At 47.4% G+C, this 20,875-nt stretch overlaps 1 protein-coding gene across 3 annotated transcripts in view; it reads left to right on the plus strand.

Annotated features, from left to right (window-relative positions):
* Tbc1d22a (TBC1 domain family member 22A) overlaps nt 1-20,875 on the plus strand; it is a 306,659-nt gene that overhangs the window by 124,407 nt on the left and 161,377 nt on the right. For all 3 annotated transcript variants that reach the window (XM_004650395.2, XM_045153248.1, XM_045153247.1), the window contains one exon: nt 20,748-20,863. In XM_004650395.2, coding sequence (XP_004650452.1) covers nt 20,748-20,863 — 116 coding nt within the window. The remainder of the gene's footprint in view (nt 1-20,747; nt 20,864-20,875) is intronic.

A 20,875-nucleotide genomic window follows, 5' to 3' on the forward strand; every position in this document is an offset into this window, starting at 1 on the left:
GATGTGTTAACCATTGTTTTTTAGAGATAGTTTAGTGGAGTGTGGGCTCATTTTTGGATGTGGTTCTGACTTGTTTCCCAGCTCCAGCTATGGGTTTCGTTCCACTGAGCAGATCAGTTAGCCAAATTGAGAGCAGCTTGTTTCCCACCATGGCTATGTGCCACTATTGCACTTGTATGAGCATCATGCCATGTTGTTTGCTGGTAAGTAGGTTATATGATGCGTTGCTTGGGCAGATACTGGTCTTTATCCCCTAGTCTCTCACGTAGCGCCTTCCGGCACTAGACACGCTGACTATCTGGGGACCGACTCCCTTCCAGCTTCCAGCCATGTCGCTCCATGCTACACACCAACAGTGCATGGTGTCTTCAGCAATAGGGTCTTACCACGAACCTATGGTGGGTCATCAAGTGCTCTGACATAAATCTGTCTTCTTTTGGGAGACCTTGTAGGTCTCTGTGATCAAAAGCTCATTGTGGATGATTTCCACCTGCTGATGCCAGGAGTTACATGTCAGCGCCCAAGAAGAGAAGGAAGAACAGAATAAGCGATATAAAAGAGATAGAGGGATGAGAGAGAAGAGGGAGGGAGGGAGAGAGAGAGAGGGAGGGAGGGAGGGAGAGGGAGAGGGAAAGAGCAGAGCAGAAATGGGAGAAGATAATGAACATTTTTTTCCCATACCCTCTCCAGGGCCTTGTGAATCTGGTGTTCCCTCTAAGGGCCTGGTGGAGGTTTATCCATATGGTCTGTCTTTTAGGATGTAGAGTTTTATGATACCATTGCCTTTTGGGTCCATTTTTGTGTACCCCTCTTCCCTCCCTCCCTCCCAACTCTCCCTATTGTCCAGACCTTGAGATGCTTGGTAGGTGTGTTGGCAACTTGGATAGAGTCAGGTTAGGAGCTGTAGATGAGTGAAACTATGCGGCGATTATCTTTCTGTGATTGGGTGAGTTCACTGAGACTAAGCTGTTCCAGGCTCGACCATTTTTCTTCAGATTTCATTGTGTCGTTTCTCCTTACTGCTGTGTAGAATTCTGTCGTGTAGATATACCACATCTTAGTTATCCATTTGTCTAGTGATGGACATCTGGGTTGATTTCAACCCTTGGCTATTATGAATTGAGCACCTATAAACAATGGTTGAGCAAACCTCTCTGAGCTGAGGTGTGGAGCTTTTAGGGTATATGCTCAATAAGGGAATAACTAGGTCTGTTGGTAACTCTTATCTGGCTGCAGTTTTTTAAAAATATGTTTTATTTATTTATTTGAGAGAGAAAGGTGGTGGGGGGAGAGAGAGAATAGGTGTGCCAGGGCCTCCAGCTACTGCAGTTAAGCTCCAGATGCATGCGCCCCCTTGTGCATCTGGTTACGTGGGTCCTGGGAAATCAAATGGGATCCTTTGGCTTTGTAAGCACACTCCTTAACCACTAATCCATCTCTCCAGTCCCTGGTTACAATTTTAAAAAAATTTATTTAGAAGAGAGACTAAGTGTAGCTTTGAGCACACCAGAGCCTCCTGTTGCTGCAAATGAACTCCACATGGTTGTGCACTTTGTGTGTCTGGTTTTACATGGGTATTGGGGAATAAAACATTGGCCACCAGACATTGTGAGCAAGTGCCTTTAACTGCAGAGCCATCTCTCCAGCCCAAACTTATTTTTTGATGACCAATAATGTATATATGTCTTTATTATTTTAAGTGCCAATCATGTTTGATATTGATTAGATTCATTTTAGAATATTTTCAACCTTAAGTTCCTTTTACTAGCATTAAAGTTAATATGTGCTCTATGTTTAGAGGAGTGTGTGTTTGTATGTGTGTATAAGTATGCATGTGTGTGTATATATATAAATGCATATATATGTGTTTGTAAGTCTATGTGTGAATATGAGTATATGTATTTGTGAGTATGTATGTGTGTTTGTGTGTATTTGATTGTGTGTAACATCATACATACATACATACATACACACGCACACATACACACACATGTTAATGTTTTTTGAGTCAGGGTCTCAACCCTGTAACCCAGGATGACCTTGAACTCACTATGTAGCTCTAGCTGTCCTTGAACTTATGACATCCTTCTACCTTAACCTTTCGAGTGCTGGGGTTACAGGCCTGAGCCACCCTGCAGGTCCAGCATGCCGTATTTTCGTGTAAGCTTTCCATTCCAGCCCTTTTTCATACTGACACTTGGTTTAAACTGGCCTCGGATTTCATGAAGTGAAGGTGCTGTGTCCCTGCAGGAAGCGTGGAGAGATGCAGGTCTGCAGGTGCCGCTGTCAGGTGGTTGATGCCGTCCTTGTTGCCACGATTTCAATTTTTAGGGCATCTCAGGGTTTTGTGGAGGTCATCATCTGCCGATCATCATTTATTTGCCTGCCTGTGTGTCTGAGTTTCTGGTCTTGGTTTTCTTTGAATGGGGGCTCTAGCCCTGTCAAGATGACCTTCCCTTCCTTCCTCTTTCCCTTACCCCCTTCCTTATTCTCCAAGCATGCATGGTATGCTGGAAATAGGCAGCGCCTCCCCCGCACCCCCACTCTACCTTCTCTATAGCCTGGCTCTCCTTTTCTGGAGAGTCTTCTGCCCCTTTCCATGGTGTTGCTAACTCTGGGACCTGCTTATCGAGTTCTTTCTCCTCAAGAGTGCCACAGAAAACTACCAGAGATTTTTGAAGCCTGCTGTCACTTGATAACTGCTCCGTTTAATGCCAGCTGTGATGAGGGAAGGATGCTCTTTGTTTGAGTGCATAAACAAGGTGTTCTGAACTGTGGTGTGTTGTCTAGGAAACATGCCTTTGGAGGGCTGCAAGGCTGGAGGCTGAAGCCTGAGAGATGAGCAGAGATTGACAAAGCAAACCAGGTAAAGAGACCTGCGCACTGTCAGATAGGACGTTTGAGGTGAACACGAAAGCAAGAGGTCATGGCTGCTCGGACGGCGGAGATTTTCACTCGCTGTCACAGTCAGGTTCCCATTGCTGGCAGAAATCACCTGGCCAAGAGCAACTTGGGGGAAAGGGGTTTATTTTGGCTTACAAACTTGAGGGGAAGCTCTACAACGGCAGGTAAAACGACAACATGAGCAGAGGGTAGACATCAGGCCTGGGCCACATAATGTGGATAGTAGGAATAGGTGAGTGTGGCAAACACTGGCAAGGGGAGGGACCCGTCCGCCCACCCCAAACAATATACTGCTTCCAGGAGGTGTTACCTCACAAGTCTCCACCAACTGGGAACCTAGCATTCAGAACACCTAAGTTTATGGGGACACCTGAATCAACCCCCCAAACTCGTGCTTCAAGTGGGAAAGTTAGATGCTGTCCCTCGTTCGGTTGTTCTGTCCCAGAGCAAGACTTTATTAATGACACACTGTCTGTCATTGCTTGAACTCTTGGCTTGTTTAGATTCTCCTCTTCCTTTTTAATATTTTACTTATTTGAGACAGAGAGAGACAAAGGGAGGGGGAAGGGAAAGAGAGAATGAATGAATGGGCTCACCAGGGCCTCTAGCCACTTCATACAAACTCCAGATGTATGTGCCACCTTGTGCATCTGGTTTACGTGGGAATCAAGCTTGGGTCTTTAGGCTTCACAGGCAAGTGCCTTAACTTCTAAGCCATCTCTTCAGCTTTTTTCTCTATTTAAAAAAAAAATATTTTTTTTTTCCTCTTTTCCCTTTTGAGCGTGGCCTTTGTAGCTGACTCTCCACAGGCCGACTGCAAGGTGCACTCAGGTGCTAGGATCGCTGCAGCTGTCATAGCAGGATGCACTGGTCACCTGGGACTTAGGCTGTGAGTGCTGTGTTGGAAGGAACCTTGGTCCTCTAAGTCATTCTCTCATTTATGGATGGGGAAACTACCCCTAAGGAGGGCCTGTGAGTCTGGAGCCCCCTCCCCCACAGAGGGGTGGTGGCTGAGCTGGAACGGGGTTGAGTTGCACTTGGCCCTGGTCCCTGGTTCCTGGAGCCGAAGTGGCTAGCTGTATGAACCATAGAGCACCCAGTGAGGAAGTCAGGGGCTGGTAGAGCCCAGCCCCTCTTCCTCCTGCCCCTGTAATGCTGCATCTGCTGTGGGTGGGTGTGGGGCCAGGTGGGTTTGGCCCACTTTAGAGGTTCTTGGGTGGCTCAGGAAATTCCTGGCAGCTCTTCTTACTTACTTGGTCATGCAATGCAGGTTTATTTCCTAGAAGCATCTGAGTTGGTTTCTAGTTAGCAGACTGGTGCTGTCTCTCTGCCATGTGTACCTGTGGTATGTTTCTGTACTCAAGAAACCTTTGTTCCTTTGGTGGCAGGAAACCAAAGAAAGTATTACAGCATATTTCAAGTTAGAGAGGGGCAAGTGGCAAGAGAACATGTCTGGTGAGGGGAAGGACGTGATGCATGGCTCTCCCATGGGTCGTGCAGAGGGCAGGGCAGTGAAGATCGAGGAGAAGTCCCGAGCGCAGCCGTTGGGACACCTGCACTGACTTGGGGTGGTGCAGGCCTGGCGGGCTGAGGCCAGAGCAGAGGCCACTTTGGCAGGAGCAAGCACAGCAGCGGGAAGCCATGCACCATGCCTGGGTGGTAGGCCCAGATCCATAGGCCGTGGAAGGCAATGGAAGCACATAGGTCTGTGTGACCTTGTTTCTGAAGAATCACTTTAGGAGCATGATGGGAGTAGATTAGAGGGAGAAGGTGGCCAGACCCAGGAGACTGGTCAGGTCCTTGTGTTAAGCGGAGTGGGAATGGCTGAGGGTTGCTCAGATTGAGGTTGCTGAGGAGATGGTGCTGTGTGGTACTGTTGACTCTGGCTTGGAGCTGATTGAGGCTGGCTCCATAGATGTGCCTCACTGACAGGAAGGGGGGTGGTAGATGTTAGAAGCACAGTCTTCGTTGTGTTTTGACCCCTTAGCATTGTCTTCGTATGTAAGGACACATGAGGGCTGTTGCTGCGCGCCCTCCTCTTAGTCTGTGGGTCCACTCTGAAGCATAGGACTCCCTTGCTGGTCTGACTCTCTTCTGCCTGCCCAGTCGGAGCAGCTGTCAGTCTTAGTGGGCTGGTTCTTCTTTCTGGTTATGCAGTGACATCTCACTACAGAGTTTAGAGGAGAGATGGTAGCTTACGCATGAAGATAGTCACTATTGACCTGTCTGAGTGCCGGTGAGTGTGGAGCAGTGCTGATGGAGGGGAGGAGAAGAGGGAGGAATCCCTTTATACCTTCCAGGTGCTTGTATGTGTAAGCACCAGGGAGCCAGAACAGACCCAGTGGAGCTGGCACACCTGCCAGCTCCATCCCCCTTGGTAGTCACTAGAGCTTTAATTTCTGCTCTTGCTTAGGAAGTTCCTTCCAAGTACTTCTCCCTTCTACTGCCTGTAAGATGGCTTTTTTCTGAGATACATGGTTGAGCCTTCATCCGGACAGACGTGTGCACATGTTCACGGTTGTGGGTAAAACCCAGTCCGCAGTTTCCAAGCCTTCATCCAGCTCCCACTTCACTGCCTCTGTGCCGTGGACCGAGCCTCCACACGACAGTGACAGCACCAACAGCTTTTCTGCAAATGCTTGAGCAGATGTGTAGTGCTGGGAGCCTTTGAAATAAAATCCACAAAGTCCGTGCGCACCATCATTATAGCTCTAGCAGTATTGTATTTAAATCATCATTATTGCAATAATAATATACCAGTTTGCCAATAAAACACAAAACCACTTCAGAAGAACGCTTACAACAATAGCCTGTGAGGCTGGTCTGTAGCGTCTAATTCTGGCCCTTCACAATTTGTTGCATGGTTCATGTATTATGTATTTCCAGAGAGTAATGGGGGGTATGTGGTTTTGTCTAGGGCACTGTGTATTGGAAATTTATGGCTGGTACTGTGTGCTGAAGGACAGAGTAGAAGTCTGGATTGACAAGGTTGTCTTTCATGCTGGGGGGTGTGCCTTGAAGTTTCATTCTGTGATAATGCATCATTAGGGACTAGACCTTGTACCTGCCGTCGAGCTACAATGAGGCTGAAAGTGGACAAGCATCTCTGCAGTGACAGATAGTTTTCTTTGAGAGCCATACTCAATTCATAACCTGATTTACAAGTGTGGTGTTTGTGTTGCCCAAGACAGCAGGCTCAACACAGAGCCTTGCCCAGGGAGCTCCTGCTTCACTGGTCCCCAAGTGTGGCCAAGTGGTGAAAGCACATGCTTGCGACCTAGGTGTATGCATGGGATGGTTCTGTCTGTCTCCTTTTACATCCTGGGAATTCACATCCAGCCTTGGAGCTGGAGTCAGCCAGAGACAAGGTGAACCCATAGCCCAGGGAAAGGATAGCCATATAGGACAGTGGTGGCCCATGCATCTGCAAGCCTGATTTTGCAGAAGTCCCTGGTGATCGTTTGCATTTGACCCTGCTGTGGTCACCCTGTACAGGCTGGGACTGAATCAGCATCCCTGTTTACTGTTGAGGTTGCTCAGGGTGACCAGGTCTTGCCCACTGGAGATCTAATAGAAGTAATTCTGCAATCTGATATGTGATTTCTTACCAGTGTTAGCCTAAATTAGCAGTGTTTCATAATGTTTCAAAATGCAATGGGGATGAAAATAAATGATTGGATTCCAGTGAAGGATAAGTAGCTCACATCTGGATAGCAAAACAAGAATTTGTCATTGGCATTGGGAAAGAAGGGGTTATCCTGGTGGTATTTTATTGAACCACAGAAAGTTATTTATAACCCATGTCAGGAGCAATTAAACTGATTGATGATTAAGAAAGTTTAATAGTTGAATAATAAGATGATGTTCTTGACAACTATTTTTTTCTCATTCTGGAAGCATATTTTATAAGTCTAATAACAGTGTTAAGGATGGACTATATAATATGTTATGTAATTATATGGTGGTCATATATTCAGTCTAGTGTTACATAGTATGCTATTTATAAAAAATTAAAATACCAATTATGTTTTTTGATTTATTATTGAAATAGTTTGTTAATTTTGACTTTACCAAGGCAGGGTTAATTTGTACCTATTGATATATTTTATTAAAAGTACACTCATGTAAAAGCCAGGCGTGGTGGTGCATGCCTTTAATCTCAGCACTTGGGAGGCAGAGGTAGGAGGATTGTCGTGAGTTCAAGGCCACCTTGAGACTACATAGTGAGTTCTAGGTTGGCCTGGGCTAGTGTGAAATCCTACCTTGAAAAAAAAAAGTACACTAATGTGGAATTGACTAAGAAGGCCAAACAAATTATTCTCCATTCGACCCATCGTGATGCCACAGGTCTGGTGGTCTCTCATTTTCTGTGCACAGTTGGCCCTGCATGGCTTGACCATGGCTCCGACAGGTAGTCACTCAGGTCCCACGTGTTCACACCTTGCAACAGCCCGTGGTGCTTGCCACCGTGCCAGGGTGGTGGTAGAGGAGCCATTTCGTAGGTTTGGGGAAAATAGGGCCTCAAAAACTCTTTGGGGGCTGGAGGGGTGGCTTGGCACTTAAAGTGCTTGCCTGTGAAGCCAGGGCACCTAGGTTTGATTCTCCAGTGCCCACGTGAGCCGGATGCACAGGGTGGTGCATGTGCCTAGAGTTTGTTTGTGGTGGCTGGAGGCCCTGGCACACCCATTTTCTCTCTCTCTCTCTTTTCCTCTCTCAATTTTTTTTTTTTAAATTGTTTGGTGTTTTGCGTTTGTGAACTCTAGATATTAGGCCTTTTTTGGTGATGTAGCTGGTGAAGATTTTCTCCCATTCAGTGGGTAGTCTGTTGGCTCTGTTTATGGTATGTCTGTCTATACAGTGCCTTGTTAGTTTCTTGAGATCCTACTGGTTGTGCAATTGTTTTATTTCTTGGACTACTGGGGTCTTATTAAAGAAGTCTTTCCCCACTTCCATATTGTGGAGAGTTCTCTTTTTTTTTCTTCCAGTCATTTAAGAGTTTCAGGTCTTGGGCTGGAGAGATGGCATAGCGGTTAAGCGCTTGCCTGTGAAGCCTAAGGACCCTGGTTCGAGGCTTAGTTCCCCAGGTCCCACGTTAGCCAGATGCACAAGGGGGCGCACACGTCTGGAGTTCGTTTGCAGAGGCTGGAAGCCCTGGCACGCCCATTCTCTCTCTCCCCCCCTCTATCTGTCTTTCTCTTTGTGTCTGTCGCTCTCAAATAAATAAATTAAAAAAAAAAGAGTTTCAGGTCTTATATTGAGGTCTTTAATCCATTTAGAGTTGATGTTCATGCATGGTGAGAGGATTGGGTCTAGTTTCATTTTTCTACATGTGGTTATCAAGTTTCTCCAGTACCATTTGTTGAAAATGCTGTCTTTTCTGCAGTGTATGTTGGTTCCTTTGTCAAAGATCAGCTAGCTGTAGTTGCTTGAACTAAGGGCTGTGTCTTCTGTTCTGTTCTCTTCTGTTCCATGGATCATTGTTTCTGTTTTTATGCCACTACCATGCTGTTTTTATTACTATGGCTTTGTAGTATAACTTGAAATTGGATGTGACAATACTTTCAGAGGTATTACTTCTGCTGAGGGTACTTTTGTATATCTGAGGCCTTTTGCAGCTCCAAATGAATGTTCTGATTATTTTTTCTATTTCTATGAAGAGTGATGCTGGGATTTTTATTGGTACTACTTTGAATCTGTATATTGTGTTTGGTAGAATGGCCATTTTTACAATATTAATTCTACCTATCCATGATCATGAGAGGTCTTTCCATCTTCTCATGTCCTCTTATATTTCTTGAGCGTTTTTATGTTTCCAGTATATAGATCTTCCATTTCCTTGGTTAATGATATTACAAGATATGTAATTTTTTGTGGCTATTTAGAATGGCACAGCCTTGCTGATTTCTTTCTCTATATATTTATCTTTGGCATATAGGAAGGCTGTGATTTTTGTGTGTTGATTTTGTATCCTGCCACTTTGCTGAAGGAATTTATCACCTTTAGAAGTTTTTTTTGGCAGAGTCTCTTGGGTCACTATGTATAGGATCATGTCATCTGCAAAGAGGGCTAGTCTGACTTCTTTTCCAATTTGAATCCCTTTTATTTCTTTCTCCTGTCTTATTGCTTGGGCTAGGACTTCTACTACTATGTTGAAGAGCAGTGGTGAGAGTGGGCCTTCCGTCTTGTTCCCGTTTAGTATGATTTAGACTTTAGATGCTTTATATATCTTCATATAGTTTTTTATTATGTTGAGATATGACCCCTTCATCCGTAGCCTCTTTAGCATTTTGATCATGAAGTGATGCTGTATTTTGTCAAATGCCTTCTCTGCTTATTAGAGCTTTAAACCATTGGGCTACATTAATTTCCATGTAGCCTTCCACAAGATTTCACAAAAAATTCTTTTCTAATAATAAAATGATCAAAGTTGAAATAAAGCAGTGGGATTCAAGTTTTTGTATTTTATCCAATTTTGCTTCATTAACAATGTGTGTGCATGCTGTGTGCTGAATTGTTTTTCAGAATTTGTATGCTAAGTCAGTCTTTAGCCTCCAGTTTCTCAGAGTGCCTCTGGGGGTGTGTGGCCACTAGAGTGGACCCGGGTTCAGGGGAACTGATAGCCTAACAGGAGATCAGGTCCAGCGTGTGCTGAGAAACACCATGTGAGGATCTAGGGCAAGGCTGACAATCGGCACACCCAGGAGAGAGCCTCTGAAGGGATCAGTTCTGAGCACACTGCATCTGAGGGCCTTGCCAGCCTTGTCCGGGCAGCGTGTCCCTGTTATGTGAGCTGGCCCATCTGTGGTCTTTCCTACCGTGAGTTGGCAAGCACCGCCGGCAGCACCCGGGCACGAGTGGTCACCGGGCGTGGTTGCCTCACGTTCCCTTTCGCTTTGCTGCACGATTTGCAGAACCCTGTCAGGAGCCCTGTTAGATCACTTCCCCACCTGAGCTAGCCAGAGTAACCAGAGGCCTCTCCTCTGCTGGGCTCAGTGAGGGACTGGCACTGGTGCATAATAGTGTCCATCCAGTTGTGAAGTGGCATGCTTCACTGTGAGCTTTCTGAGCATTTAGGCCCTTTCTTGAAATCTGTGGAAGAAGGCTTTATTTTCACTGTGCACCACATCTTGGCCATTCTCCCACCTGGCTGTGAAGCGTAGAGCTTTTCTTTTAATTAAGGAATGAGATGAGATCGGCTTTGGCTGGGGCTCATTCAGAATCGTTTGCAAAAAACCCATGCCCCCAGCTTTCCGTCCTCAGCTCATCCAGGCATTGGCTTCTACACAGTGGGCGCTGGGATCCTAGCCCTGGCATTCAGTCCCACCTACTGCAAACACTAAGCCCAAGTGACCTGGAGACATGTAGCCTAATCATGAAGATGCTGAGTGTGCCCTAAAGGATAGGCAGGTAAGGATGTGGGATAGGGCTGGCATGAGGGTGACACAGGGAAGGGACACAGGGTTCGGGGCTTGCTTTACTCAGCCATAGTATTAAACATGTAGTACTGAGATGGCGGGTGTCAGCACCTGGGTGCATAACAGGCTGATGGTGGTCAGCAGCGAGATGGACTGAGGACGCAGGGTGTGGGTATGGCTGTGGAAATGGGCACACTCTCTCCTCATGAGCCGCTTTCCTCTTTCTGATGCTGTCTGGGGGCCAGGTTGGGCTTCATTTTCTCTGCTGATTGAAGACTTAAAAGGCAGGAAAGGGTTTAAAAGTACAGAGTTGTTTCAAAGTGAGAGGTAAGGAAAGCAGAGAGAACACAGACTCCTTGGAGGGGAGGGGATTCCAGAGCTGGGAGACTGACGCCCCAAGGGAACTGGCTTCAGTCGCATGGGGGAATTCTGCCCACCCAGAGTCCGTGGCTCGAGCATCTTAAATGAAGACAAAGGCGCTGGTTGGCTCATGATGCATCCATAACGCACAGGTCACAGAACGTTGGCCAGGCCAGCCCACAGGTGGAAGAGTTCAATTTGGGGAAGAAGAAGAAGGGGAGGACGAAGGAGGAGGAAGTATGATAGCCCTCTTTGCCACCCTAGGTTAAAATACAGCCACCAACATGGGCCCTTTTTCCGTATCTCTCTGCCTTGCCAAGGAGACTATTGAGGTCCTGTGGTGTTACTCTTCTGTGCTGTGAGTTTTATCTCTGCCAAACCCGCTGTAAGTACTGCACAGCTGCCTGGGGTCCTTTCGCTTTACCCAGATAGGAGTGATGCAGGTGAGAAGCTCTTCAGGACTGGACCCCGGCACCATTCGCAGGTCTGTGTGTCTGGTCATCCTGAGCACCAACGAGGGGCACCCTCCAGTGTCTCTCACCTAGGCCTCAATGATGGGTAACTTGCCCAGTGGACGAGCGCTAACAGCTGTTGTGCAGATGTAGATTCGGGCTTCTCAGCTATTGACAATGGCTGGTACATTCTTTGGGACCCATGTATTGGAATGCCTCTTCTTAAGGCAGGCCTCACGCACGTGTGGCACAGCACTTGTGAGGCGGAGCAGTGATTGCTCCCTGAGCTGTTCTGCCGAGTCCCTTCTCTGTGTCTGGTCTGGAACCCGGCCAGGACACGTCTGTAGATTCTGTTGTACTTACTTATAATGCCAGAGCATCAGGGCTTGAATATGGGGGAACAGGGACCCACCTGAGTGTGAGAAGGGGATCCTCCTGGCTCCCCTGATTTTTCTAGCAGGTATAAATAACATAACAGGAGCCTTGGTTCCTAAGAGCTGTGCTAGTGTGGGAGGGTGGGAAGCATGGCCTGTGCTGTGTATGGATTTCTCAGCAGGGGTTTGCAGCCAGCAGGGCTCTTTGCAAGCGAAATGTGTCATTTTGAAGAGATTCATTTGCAGGCTACTCCTCAGTTGTGCCATTGTGTATGTGATGGTACCCAATACCTTCTGTGGACCTCTAGGTATGCATTGGCACAAAGCCAGGAGGAAACCTGGTGACTGGGAACGGAAGGCCGTGTGTTTTAAATGTAGTTCTATGTGTTATTTTCAGGGGAATGCATCTTTTTTTGTTGTCCAATCAAAGATCCACACATTGATCAAATTATTTCAAACGGTGGTATTTAAAACAAGCTATTGTCTTGGCTTTGTGCTGTGGTGATGGACCACTGTCCAATTTTTGCTTTGATGGAGTAGCCCATATCCTTTCTGGGATTATGTTTTTATCCAGTTGGGATAGTTACAGTGTAAGCAGTTTTTTACTTCATTTTTATGGTCAATTTACTGGCTGTAATAGAGAGGTCTGAATGTGTTGAAATGTATCAGTTCTCGATGGATGAACACTGGGCAGTTGGAGGGATGTAGAAATCCAGCTACTGCCTGATGGGAAAGCCAAGCCAGCCAGTGACCACAGGTAGCCTTTCTTATAGGCATGTTAGCCCCATGGTAGAGGCCGCAGCTGTGGCCCTCTCATCTCTCTGCATGTCGTCCCATCCAGGACCGAGCCTCTAGGTCTTCCCATTCCGCCCTTCCAGGTGTAAGCTATACCAGCACCTGAGCGGAGTGCTGGGCGCTGCTGTGCCTGAGTGAGGCACTGAAGACCAGGAATGGGTGAGGATGGAGCCTCCTGCGAAACGGCTGCTTATTGGCCGGAACTGACACTTGCTGGGGTATCGGGATAGCTGTGGGCTTGTTGCTCTGAGCATCTGGCTCTGAGATCTTGCCTCAGCCCATTGCAAGGCTGCTTGAGGTCTGCCCAGATGCTACTGCATTTTGTGTGTTCTTGGTGATGTTTGAGGACACTTTATTCTATCATCTCTCACTGTATAGACTGATGCAGCATGTCTTGCCCTCTCTCCTTTGGCTTTGGGACTTATCTTGTTGCTCAAGCCCTTGGTTAGACCATGAGCCATTTAAGGGCAGAGCCCAAGGTGTTTGCTCCCGAGACTCGATGGCCTCGTCTGTGTACTCACTAGGCCATTTATGCTCAGCAAATCCCTAGATTTTACAGGGCGCTGTCACATCCTGCCAGGGGGTTTGCAAGATGTGTTCTCAGTTCCCTTGTAGTTTACCAGACTGTGCTTAGTGAGGTCTCATGGGTTCAGAGGGCCTGCTTCTCATCTTTTTGATTGGGCAGGCACCATTTTAAGCTGAACTGGACTTCCTAGTTTAGTGGTGCACTGGTGTCTTGGTTTGATTTAGTAGCTGATACTGGCCATTCCTTGGTGATTTTTAAGTGGCTGTCTCTCGTAGACAGCCTTTGTAGGATGCTGTCTTCAGTTTCAGGTAGCCTGCTTTGCTACGTTGCATAGCAGAATTTCTCTGTAGGATATCGTTAGGAGTCCTTGTTGCTGTCAGTTTATATTGACTGTCGAGTTGACAGGACCTGGAATCACCTTGGATCCAGATCCTGGGGCATATCTGTGAGGGATCATCTAGATTAGGTTAACTGAGTGGGAAGGCCCGCCTTAACCGCAAGTGGCTCCAGGCACTGGTTCTTGGGCCAAGGCCCAGGACTGCGTGCAAAGGAGAGAGCTGGCTGAGAAGCAGCATTCACTGCTCTGCTGGCTCCCTGTGGGCTGTGTGACCAGCTGCCTCGAGTTCCTCTTGTCTTGCCTTCCCTGCGTGGTGGACTGTGACCTGGACCTGCGGCTGAAATATGCCTTCATTCATTCTTAAGTTGCTTTTTGTCAGATATTTGGTCATAGGAACACTAATATACTCAGCCTGGAATAAGTTTATTGTAATTTTCTCCCTTAAAACCATGTAAGAGTTCTTACGTGACTGATACTGAGAGCTGCTCTGGGCTTCCATTGATGTGTAGCTGAGCATGCAAGGTGGGTGTGCCCCAAAGTAGCACTGGATTCTTGTTTTCACAGAAGGAAATGGGAGAGGTGTCTTGTCACATGGAAAGTGTCCTGGTGTGGCTTGAGCCCCATTTCTTTTTGATGAGATAAGCAAGGCCTTCAGGATGAGGAGCCTGGGGTTGCGCCGTCTTTTTTCAGGTCCTGGATTCAGTTGGCCACTGTATTCTTAATCTGAACTAGGGACCATTTTGCTGGTTGATTCAAAGACTTGTTTATCCATTGAGGAATTATTTTGACTTAATTAGGTGAAGAGAGTAAATCTATTTAGTGGATTAATTTCTGATCAATCTTCTCAGATTATCATAAGGAGGCTCATGCTGTATAGATTACCACTCTTGGCCTGCTGAGTGACAAGTGTCAGTGGAATTGTTTTTTATTTGGAAAGTGCCAGAAAGGTCTTAGCTGAAAGTCCTGGCTGCCTTGCCATGAAGCAGTATGGCCCCAACCCTTTAATAGTATGTGCAGGTAGGGGAGCGTGTTCTGTGCTTACTGAGCCACTACGGTGTCTGTGTGCAAGCAGGGGAGCTGTGGCCCCTCTCCTCTCTCATGCACGTCTGTGGCTTACCAGGCTGCCAAGGTTCGTACATTTTGCTGCTGACCTTCATAGTTAGGGCAGGGGTCAGGATTGGGGTGAAAATATCTACCACCTGGAATAGTTGGGACCCTTGGAGCACATGTGCACCCTACTTTCCTGAAAAATTGTACCTGTTGTTTCCAAAGGCAAGCTCAGATTTTCCAGGGTCCCAGAATAGCAGAATAGTGCGATTTCTCTGGGGAGCGCTGTCAGCCTCTCATAACGGAGGCAGTTAGGGCTGGGAGGCACACGTGCTGGGGAGAGGGCTGCCGGCTGTGTGCACGCTCACTCTCGTGGTGCTGCTTCACGCCAGGCTTGATGATTGTCTTACATCCATCGATAGCTTAAATATTTCTTTTAGCCAGGAAAGTGGGCTAAGATTTATTTCTTCAAATAGTATTTCCGAGTTTATGTTTAAAATCAGTCCTTCCTAGACTGTAAGCTCTTTCATGGGAATCTGCTCACTCACTTGGCATGCATTTACTGAGCATCTGCTATGTGCCAGACACTCATGTAAGTGCTGGGGACACAATGTGGAATAAGGGGTACAGGTCCTGCTTTTGAGGCTCTCTTCTCTGGTGAGGGCCAGTAGCTAGAAGGTAGACACAGGTAGGGAACAGCAGTGGACCCATGCATGATGTGGGACTGCCACAGGCCACATTTGATCCTCTGCAGTGGGGAGTATGACTGTGGGCTTAACCTACTCCCTTGCGCTATCTATGCTGCCTGGAGGGGCCTGTGTTGGGCCAGGCTGGAGCTGCCCCATGACCTTTGTCTTGCTCTATCTACAGTGGGTCCTCTGTTCCCTGCTGTGCCCTGCACTGTCCCAGCAGGTCTGGCTCTGGACTCCCGGCGCCCTTCAGGTTTTCCCTTCTGAGCAGGGACCCAGTGCCGTTCATCCTGAGCCTCACCCTGCGGCTCTACGAGCCTCCCATTCCTCGGCTTACCACATCATACCTCCTCCCCTGCTCAGTCTACACCATTTTCGTTCCTCATACCATGAGCTTGTGGGTGGGTGTCCTCCACTGGTCAAGGACATAAATCCTCGTCCCCTGTCCTTCTTTGTGTGCTTCCTTCTCAGATTTCTGTGCAAACAGTCCTGTAATGGACAGCCAGTAAATACTGGGAAAAGGATGAATGCAGAGGGCAGTGAGTGAACAGTGTCTCTCTTCTTCTAGATGTTAGAGGTGCTCTTGTCTCATCCTCTCCTTTCCTGCCCCAGTTTCCTACATGTGTGCCACATTTGTAGTAGAACCAGCCACTGTTTCAGTAATAGATTTTCTGCGAACAGAACCTCCTATTCATAGCATCATTCCTATGAGTTCATTGGCCCAGGCAAATTACGCGACTACTTGTTTGTTTGTTTTTTGAAAAACAATATAACATCATTACACAAAGGTTATCCAAGGTCCAGGACATGTCTTTCACCCTGTCCTTGTGTTCAGACCAGTGTTACGTTCCTAGCTGTGGACAAGAGGTCACTTCCTATGTGGAACCTGCTTCCAGGTTTCTTATACAGAGATCTAACTGCTTCTCTGCTGCTCTCGGATGCCACCTTCTTCCTGAGTCCTGGCATTGTCTTGAGTCCTTGTCATTCGTGTGTGTGTGTGTGTGTATGTATGTATGTGTATATGTATATATACACACACATACATATACACATACGTACATATATATACACACATATATATACATATATACATACGTATATATTTTGTGTGTGTGTATGTATGGTGAACCTGTATAGTCATGTGTGTGGGCACAAGTACATGCATGTGTATATGCATGTGGGGGCCAGAGGTGGATGTTGGATGTCTTCCTCAGTTGCTTTCCTCAGTATTTGTTGATCCAGGGTCTCTCACTGCACCTGGAGCTAGCCCGCTTGAAGTAGGCATCTTGCCCCCCTCCCAGACACTCACTGTCACACCAGCATTAACGTGAGGACTGGGGATCCCAGTCTAGGGCCTCATCCATGTGTTTTACCCACTAAGCTGTTCCCCCAAGCCCATGAGTCCTGGCTTCTTGGTTGTGGTTTTTTGTAAGATTGGAGATCCCATTTGAAGGTCAGCGGGGAAGGAGGTGGTATGAAATCAAAAAGGGTCTTGTTCTCCTCACTTAGGACCTGTCTTTGTGTCTTGGGTCTGGCTAGACCCATGTCAAGACCATGTCCTTGTCTTGTGTTCGTCGTCTGTAACGCTCACCTGCCTGTGCTGTGGGCTGCAGGCAGATGGCAGGAGTTTTCAGCCATGGCTGTGGGTTCATCTATAACCTTGAGTTGAATGCTATTTATATTAGAATTAAACATTCCTACCGTGAAACCAATTTGATCATAGTGTTAGTTGTTTTTGCTGAACCAAAGGATTTTGTGAATTTATAGTCTGGAGTTGTGATGCCGTTCTCACCAAAGCAAGACTTTTTCTTTGCGTTGGAACCCAAATCTACGTAATTAAGTGCTAAAATCTCCATCACCGAAGTGTCAGCATTTCAGATTTAAAGCTCCCAAGTTGGGAAATGTGAAGATTAGATCCATAGAGCAATTCTAGCTTGCTTATAAAGAACAGAATATTTTTGATTACCAGTTAAGCTCCTAATTATGTGAAGAGGTTTATTGCAGGCTTTGTGCAGCATAGGTGATTAGCGCCATCACGACAGCCTCCTTTCTTCCCGCCTCCAGATATTCTTTGCCAGGTGCTGGCTTTACCTGCCACCTGCTGCCCTCTGCCTCCTTGTGAGTGTCTGGAACCCTCTGTGGGACACGTCGAAGCTGGTGGTTTCCTCTTCCCTTTTCCCACCCTCTTCTACTTAGACTAGTAGGAGAGGGACTCTGGCTGGATTCCTTCTGTTTTCCTGACTCCTTGGCAGTTAAAAGATAAGGCTTCAGTGCCTTGGGCACTTGAGATGTCATCCCTGACCCTGGAGGCAGAGGAAGCCTGTGAGAGAAAGGTGTCTCCCAGGAGCCCCTGAGCTCTTTTGCTGAATGATTGAAAGGTCATGTACTTCATGCTTTCAGTCGCCAGGTTCTGTGTATAACTACAGCTGCTGAGGGTGGGCACAGTCTGTGGCCATGGGAGTCCCTCCATGCCCAGTCAGAGGCCATGTGGATCAGAGAGGTCCCTTTCTCCATGCCTAGCTAGAGGCCATGTGGACCTGAGGGGTCCCTCTCTCCATGCCCAGGCAGAGGCCATGTGGACCAGAGGAGTCCCTCTCTCCTTGCCCAGCCAGAGGCCATGTGGACCAGAGGGTCGGTCCCTCTCTCCGTGCCCAGCCAGAGGCCATGTGGTATCTGAGGGGCAGTGGAAACGATGGGATGGAAGGAGCTCCCTGTGCTCATGGAAGGCCCCAGATTTTCCTGTACAGGCCCTGAGCACATCACCTTTCATGTTCCTGGTTTGCCAGTGTCCTTTTTTTCTGTGGGGCTGAGAACTGACACCTTTGGGTACTCTTGCAAACCAGTGGGTATTTCAGCAGCCCACCTTGGCTGTCACTCTTTCATCTCAGCCTGGGTTGTCCAGAGGTCCCGTGTGTCACCTTGGCCCTGTGTGGGTGTGCTCTGCTTTGGGCCAGGGGATATTTATCTCATTCCAACAGTGAGGGCAAATCTGAGTCTCTTGGCGTTTAGAAGACAAATCGGCATGGGGCTTCTCTGAGTTAAATGCCATTACTTCATTACATTGAGGAGTAACAAATGGCCTGTTGTGACAAATGACACCTTGAATAGGCAGCTGACATTTCCTTGGGTTTGTTTGAGCCCACTAAACAGACTAAGAAAAATGGAGGCTTCTGCAGGATAGCCTAGCTGCTTCTGTGAACCGCGAGGTCCGGGAACCCTTTCCTCTGCTGTTTACCTTTTATTATATCCGAGGAAATGCCGCCGAGCTTGGAAGGCCCTTGAAAGAGAGAATGCTGATGGAAAGTGTCTCAGAAGAAGTCCTCTGATTATGGTTGTTGATTCAGTGCTCTGAATGTGGCAAATAAAATCAGATCTGCTCCAGAGTGGTGGGGCATGAATTGATTTACCCAGTGAGGCGGTTGTGTGCAAGGAAGCTGTGCACATGCATGTCTGCGTTCTTGACTGCCCAGTTCGTTCAGTAGGAAGACAAGCAGTGGGTTTGGACAGTTGGGCAGCCCCGTCCTGTTCCCCCTTCTCATGTCTTGCAGTGCACAGTGGGAACACTGGGAGGCCTCCTTTGTATCTGTTGCCTGGGGGAAATGACTCCTGTCTCAGCAGCCCAAGGAGCTCGAGACAGCACCTTGCCTTCCTGTGTAGTCATTATGAGGCTGTGACAGAGGGCTCATTCAGATTGAATGCTAGGCTCCTGGGTCACGGGACTCCAAAGCCAGGCACTTTCCAAGACTAGGCCTTGGTGAGCAGACCAGTTCCTGAGTGAGGGAGGAGGCCTCCATCCTTGTAGGGAGCGGCTGGAGAGGCAGCTTAGGACATGCCTGCCCATCTGCTCTGCATCAAGGAGGGCCCAGGTGGTGACCATGCATCTCCCTTCCAGAACCTGTTTCTTGGTGTGGTATATGCAGTGGGTCCAGGGTGTCATAGGTGACAGCACCCTCCATGTACCACCATATTAGTAGTCACTGCCTCTGCTTCTGCCTTTCTGCCACCTGACCTCTGGCACTTAAGCATTCAGTCCCCCTTAATATACGAGCCCATCTCTGTGCTCAGGGCTTGGTGACAGGAGTAGTTTCAACACAGGGTTTCAGCCACCTGCTGTGTACATCACCTCATAGTTGTGACACCAGCCGGAGGAGGTTACCCAGCTATCCAGAAGAACAGATGCCAGCATGGACCACCCTGAAAATGCTCTGGGTGAAAGAGCTGGGGTGCCGAGGGCCATGTGGTGGGAGCTCTCTCTGCAGATCTTAGAAATGGAGTTAGGCTGGCAGCCCCAAGGTACCATGGGAAGGTGACTCCTGCAGGACACAGGCTTTGGCTCTGGGGAGGAAAATGCCCTGGAGTTAGTGGTGGAGCCTGCCCAACTCTACATGTGCTACAGGCCATGAGTTTATGCTTTTGAAGGGAGATTTATGAAGTATGTTTCAATTTAAAGTGCACACCCAGCTATATCTTGGAGTGCACTTGAATCACTGGTACCATTTACGTTCGGGTCTTACAGACTCCATCACTGTGTGTGAGGTGTGACCTGAGTGGCCACAGGGCAGAGCCATGTTGCATTGCATGTCGGGGGCTCTCGCCATGTTCAGGCGCTTGAGGCCAGCACAAAAGGCCCAGCCTATCTGCTCCTGTCCTAGGGATTCTGAGTTGGAAATGCTCTTGCCTTTCTGGTCTCCACTGTGAGCCACAAACCAGGGAAGTGTTGTGTTCATCCTGTCCTCCTATAAGCCAGAACCTGCCTTGGCTAGTGAGGCAGCTGCCGAGGACTCGGCCAGGAGGTGCATGAGGGGCTTGGGCGGACTCCTTTGTGTGGAGCAGCTGTAAATGTGGCCTTGGGAGCACATGCTGGGACCCTTGACTCACCTGCACCACTGTTTCTGCGCATGCCACTGCTGTGGGGATATCTGGTGATGGTAATAGAGCTGTGGCAGGTTACAGGAGTGTGCACATGTAAATATGGGGGAGGGTGAGTGGAATATAGTAACTGCTTGAAAAATGTCAGCAGTTACAATTTAGTTACCATTGTTGGAATTTGCCTAAAAGTGCTAAATTGTGGGCTAAAATGTTTCTTTTCTTAAAGAACATTTTCTTTGTGATGATTTATGCATATTTGCAAACAAAATGCAAATAAAATTTAAACAGCAAGGTGGGTAATTTTTAAAACATTTATGTGTATTATCTTTGGTAGCAGTCTTTTTGAAGATCTAACATTGGTTTATTCAAATATCCAATAAGCCATTTCAGTTATCTGTTTTACATTTAATATTTTCCCATTAGGTTTTCTTATAGTTTCAGAAAGAATTTGTTTAGAACATCCTTGTCATTTACTTCCTTGATACAAATCTGTGTTGCTGCCTTCTTGGCTATTTAATCATAGCATATAAGTATTTACATGGTATGATTTTGGAAACTCTAACCTAGGAAACAGGATTTTAGAGGAATTATTACCAAACGAATATGTAAATATATTAGAAACAGAGTCTTTAAAGTCTAATGGAGAAACTTCTAGGTCTGTCAGAAGTCATTTATTCTAGGTTCTCTCTTAGTGGCATGTGCAATGCCTGAGAAGCAATAATTTACAATGTATTAATTATGTTAATTAATCAGAGAGGATTCAGAATATTAATTATCTACAACTAATTAGGTATTAAAATTGAGCACCATTAAGTGATGAGGTGTGAGACTGCATGAACCATTTCCTTGGTGTGATGAGATATGGGATGGAGGAGGCCCCAGTGCACTGTGGGCCTGTTTGTTGGTGATGCTCCCTCCCTGTTTGTTTATTTCATCTGGTTAATTGCACCTTGTCTCTTCCTTGCTTGGTGTTGTACAGACGAGGAGGATGTGGATGTGGATGCGGTTGACATCTCCAGCGTGCCTGCCGCGGTGCTGCGCAACGTGGAGGCTGACACCTACTGGTGCATGAGCAAGCTGCTGGATGGCATCCAGGTGAGCCGAGGC

Source organism: Jaculus jaculus, chromosome 6, assembly GCF_020740685.1.
Source record: "Jaculus jaculus isolate mJacJac1 chromosome 6, mJacJac1.mat.Y.cur, whole genome shotgun sequence".
NCBI classification, from domain to species: domain Eukaryota; kingdom Metazoa; phylum Chordata; class Mammalia; order Rodentia; family Dipodidae; genus Jaculus; species Jaculus jaculus.